General features: G+C 39.0%; 1 protein-coding gene across 1 annotated transcript in view; it reads right to left on the reverse strand.

The window, feature by feature from the left end:
• Positions 1–4,766, reverse strand: part of nup214 (nucleoporin 214) — a 39,240-nt gene that overhangs the window by 16,174 nt on the left and 18,300 nt on the right. Inside the window, exons 12-22 of the mRNA XM_013909135.1 lie at positions 4,632–4,699; positions 3,977–4,126; positions 3,573–3,731; positions 3,332–3,435; positions 3,044–3,217; positions 2,680–2,762; positions 2,487–2,573; positions 1,850–2,158; positions 1,510–1,674; positions 1,066–1,201; positions 432–495 (exon numbers count right to left, since the gene is read on the reverse strand). Coding sequence (XP_013764589.1) covers positions 432–495; positions 1,066–1,201; positions 1,510–1,674; positions 1,850–2,158; positions 2,487–2,573; positions 2,680–2,762; positions 3,044–3,217; positions 3,332–3,435; positions 3,573–3,731; positions 3,977–4,126; positions 4,632–4,699 — 1,499 coding nt within the window. The remainder of the gene's footprint in view (positions 1–431; positions 496–1,065; positions 1,202–1,509; positions 1,675–1,849; positions 2,159–2,486; positions 2,574–2,679; positions 2,763–3,043; positions 3,218–3,331; positions 3,436–3,572; positions 3,732–3,976; positions 4,127–4,631; positions 4,700–4,766) is intronic.

Here is a 4,766-nt window from a genome sequence, read left to right on the forward strand (position 1 = left end):
GGACAAGAGCGGCGAGGTCTATCGCGATAGCTTAATTTCTCTATCGAGTAAAAGTTATATCGCGATACATATCGTTATCGTTCTATCGCCCAGCTCTAAATATACCTTTATAATAACTTTTACTATTTAGCACGTGGACGCATAAAAATATAGTGAAGACATTTGTTTGTGGTGGCACTCCTTGGAAAAGTACAAAACCACTTGAAAGGTGCATGAAAGGTCAAGTATTTTTACATGATTTTTTTTTTCAATTTAAAGTTTTTATTTATTCCTTAAAATATAGATAAAAACTGTTTCAAATATTTCACATGCAAGTCAACTGAGATTTGTGTTGTAAAGATTATTTAATTTGAATTAATATGTCACCCAAGTAACAGTAACGAGAAAGTCAAAGACAAAATGACAGGTCGGAGAGTGATGGATTTACTCACCCGTTTGGCCTGACTGGAAGAAACTGTTGCAAAGACCTGAGATCCTGGATCTGGTACCGAGGAGCTGGGGACATCAGCACAACCATAAGAGGGCACAGTTTTCACATGGCACAAAAATATAATCAAATTTACATTATTTAGTGGTATGTTTATGGCAAGGGTCCCTCGCAGCAGCCTTTACCATATCTCTTGCCTGGTCACCCAGTTAAGCTATAGTATCACCCCCATATTACTGACTATGTTAGTGATTATTAAAATAAGAATACATCAAAAATGTTTCAACTACATGTTGATCAAGTACATCCAAGTGTCCCACACCTATGTCTAAATATCTGCTAATCTTTAAGGAATTGGTTATTAACTGATTTTCCAACTGATTCTTTTTAATAGCTACAAATAATAAGTCTTAAGTAATGCCAGTAATCTTGTTTACAGTTATACAGAGGAATAGTTTGTAACACTGACCAAAAATAAAAACAAATAGACTTCTACTTGGGGTTTACTATCTTATTTGGAAGCTATAGTCTTGCCGTATTTGTAGTTTACCCTTGACACATTTTATCTGCTTTCCCTCAATTGCCTTTAAAGGAGTGGGGGTGAGAAGGTGAGAAGTGACCTTCGTTTTAGGTTTTACCTGATGTTGGAAGGAACCACCACAGGAGTCCCCTTGTCCTTGAACTCCTGAACATTGACCACCTGAGGAACAGTCTTCAAGGTGGACTCTGTCAGTGAAGTATTGATCACAGCTGGCATATTAGAGCAATTCACAGCTGGAAAAAAGGTACCAGATGAGACAAAAGCAATCAAACTGAATGTCTCCAGGTTTATTTAAGCCTGCTCTGTTTACATGGAAACATTTTAGCAAATTACTCTCAGGCAGGATGTGGTAATGAGCTAACAGTTACACATTATCTGTTCTTTAAGTCTTTGTCTCCCCCTGGTGAATTACTGAGGGAATAACAAAATAATATTTAAAAGATCCCCAAATGCCCACTGTAGCTAAAAACAAATGTGCACATCTTCCTCATTGTTTAAAAACAAATAAATACATTTTTGACTGCTGCACAATGTTACTTACCCAACTGACTGGCCATCTGTCTTCGTAAAGCAGCATTGGCTGCAGCCTGCTGGGCAGAGATGGTGATGGGTGTGGTCCTCTCGGTTGGTGGAGCTCCATGCTTGACTGTCTTTGTGGCGAGAGCCGTGCTCTCAGCCCCGCTGAGGTTGATCTTATTTGTTGGAACTGGAATATTAATGCAGTAATCAATATCTATAAAAAATATCCACATCTAAGACTAGCGACATTACTTTACATTATTTTCAGTAAAATATGGCATTATAACTTGAAGTCATTTATGATTCATGAATGCGTCCTCATAATTTTTTATGAACAGCAACAGTTGGTATAATTTACTTACTGGGGCTGGCAATAGGGCTGAGTCCAAAGCCCATACCCTGTCCTGACTGAATTTTAGATAAAGGGGTGGACTGGATGGCTCCGAAGCCCGGCTGGATAGAGGGGGTCCTCACAACGGTAGGGTGGCGGGGGGTGGACAATGATGGAGGTATGGAGGACATGGGAGGGGGCCGTGTCTGCAGCTCCTCTTCTTCCTGCTCCAAGTGAGGCGGGTGAGGCTCCAGGGACTGGGACAGGGAAGATGTTGAACTCGCGTCATCCAAGTCCTCGTAGTATTTAGGTGAAAGGAAGGCTGAACGAGATAGGTTGGCTGAAACAGAAAAATGAATAAATACATTTCGATTCCAATATGTGAAGTGCTGCTGCATTCCACAGTATGAGCATCAGAATAGGGATTTCAATATTAATATCACTGAAATGAAGCGGGTGTTGAATTTGGTATTTGCAGTTGTGAGGAAAAAGCTACTGTCGACATGAAATTAGCACTCACATTTACTATGATTTATTATGAAACACACTAAGAGGGCTTGATTAACATCCCTTTACTTTAAAATCAGCCTTGTTGTATACTTTTTCAAAAGGCAAAATCATTTGAACATTTAGGATAAAACTTTCATGTAACCATAAATTTCTAGTACCTGGTGCAGTTGAGCGGACAGGAGGCATCTGTCCCTTTGAGAGAAAGTTGCGCAGCTGGGACTGTTTAACTGGTGATATCTTGACGGCTGCAGAGACATCATACATACTGAAATATACTGAAAAATATACTGAAAAAATTAAATATATCCTGTGCTGTTTTTATGCAGGCGGTAGGAAAAAAAAAATCAATACCTGGAGATTTGGTCTTAGAAGGGGTAGGGTCCAGCCTGGTTTTCAGGAGAGCATCTCTTAAAGTCTCAAGGTCATTTTCCAAACTAATAACAACACAAAAACATGGTGTTTTTATCCAATAGGAGCAAATGGAAGCGTGTGAACATCCACACATTATAAGGAATGCTGCTTGGAACCATTCTTTACCATACATGATGTTTAAGCTGACTAAAACCCTTTTTAATAACTTAAAAACTGACGTATAAACCATAGATAATGGTTAACTTAAAACTTAAGTCTTTCCTTAAACTACCCCACATAACTAACACCTAATATCCTCTTAAATCCCTGTTTTTTTCCCCCACATTCTGCAGCCAGGCCTTACCTAGCTGTCGTTGCTGTCACAGGACTTCTAGCAGGAGTGGTTGTTTTGCTGTAGAGGCGTAGTGAATTGAGCTCCTTAACCAGCTGGTCCAGTCTGTTCTTCTGCTGGTTGATGATGTACAGATTGTTGGACAGTGTAGTGAACAGACCCTCACGTCCAGGCACAACCATGTGTCTGTAAAGAGATTTATTTAATAACAAATTATACTCCATCCAATTTTTTATTCTCTCTTTCTATCCAACACACAAACTGCTGGTGGGATTATCTGCCATTTTCTTTAAAACTCACTTCTGCTTTTTCTTCTTCTCCAAGTGTTTCTCCCATTCCACATCCAAGACATCATTAACATCCTCCACAGTGAACATAACATACTGGTATAGCCTTCGAATCTCCTGAATTTAAAAAAAAAAAAAAAAAAAAAGATCAAATATACATGATTAAGGAGATTATTTTTATAAGAATATGTAAAACCTTAAAACTGTCAATTCATGCAAACAATTTGGGGGTAATCTGTCATTTTATTTCGCACCTTAAGCTGTTCCTCACTGCGTGGGTCCAGAGGCTTTTTGTAAAGTAGCTGTCTGTAATTTCTGTCTTTGCTCAGTTCACTCTGGGTCTTGGCTTCTTCTGCCCCAGCAAAGCCTTCCAGTAGCGAAGTTTTCAGTGTGCCAATGTCACCATGGAGTGACTAAAGATTACAGACACACACACAAAAAGGCTTGAAAGGAGGTTTTAAATGATTTATCAACCTAGAGTGACACCATCCTCCAAACACTGCTTCAGACAGGACTCTAAAGTCACAGTGGTTGAAGTCTTATGGTTGCAGAATTTAAGGTTGTTCGAAATGATTTTTACTGGCTTTCTCAACATCAAATGTTAAAAGGAAGAAGAGCAGTCTGTGAACAGGACTCAGTGTTTCAATCATTGTCTTACCTCTGTAGTTTCCTTGATTTCCAGGGTGAAAATATGGAGGTCTTCCGACTCTTTCCTCAACTCCTTCATTTCCTCATCAGCACCAACCTTAAAGTCAGCTTTTGCACTTCGTGCCTTAAGGTCATCCAATTCCTTCTGGAAGTGCGCGATCTGATGGCAAGTCAGAGACATGTTTAGTAATGTTCTGCCAGACACCACATGTGGTGTCCTGAATAAAGTCCACTACCTTTTCGTAAATCCTACAACTTTGTATGTCAAGTCTTTGGAACTAGTTACTAACTAGACACCTGCACCATTAAAGCTGGTGATATAACTTTTCAACTAATGTACCTATGCCTATTGCTCTATTTATCGAAACACATTATTGCACATAATTAATCTGATGCATCCTTATAAAATAGTGGCATTAATATGTACTTGTTTGTTATCTTTTGTCCCTCCATATAACATTAATGTGAATAATAAGAAGGTACTTTGTTGATCCCAAATGTTGGGAAATTACTGTGTTATAGCACCCGAAACACAAGAAACAACTTAGCTCAATTAAACATATAATGTCTTCATTTCTTCTTTTTCTTCAAGCTGCTTTACAGGTTCATACAGCAGATGATCTGCCTCCATTTAACCCTGTCCCTAGCATGTGACTCTGTCCCACCAACGCTCTGGATGTCCTGGATCTAGGGCTGTGCGATATGACCGAAATCTCATTCAAGGATAAGAATTCTATTGTCCGATAACGATATAAATCACAAAAATGTAACATTTTCTGTAAATTCTGTGAATCTCGGGC

The sequence above is a fragment of the Pundamilia nyererei genome, unplaced genomic scaffold (assembly GCF_000239375.1).
Source record: "Pundamilia nyererei isolate P.nyererei 1_Seehausen unplaced genomic scaffold, PunNye1.0 scaffold00002, whole genome shotgun sequence".
Taxonomy (NCBI): Eukaryota; Metazoa; Chordata; class Actinopteri; order Cichliformes; family Cichlidae; genus Pundamilia; species Pundamilia nyererei.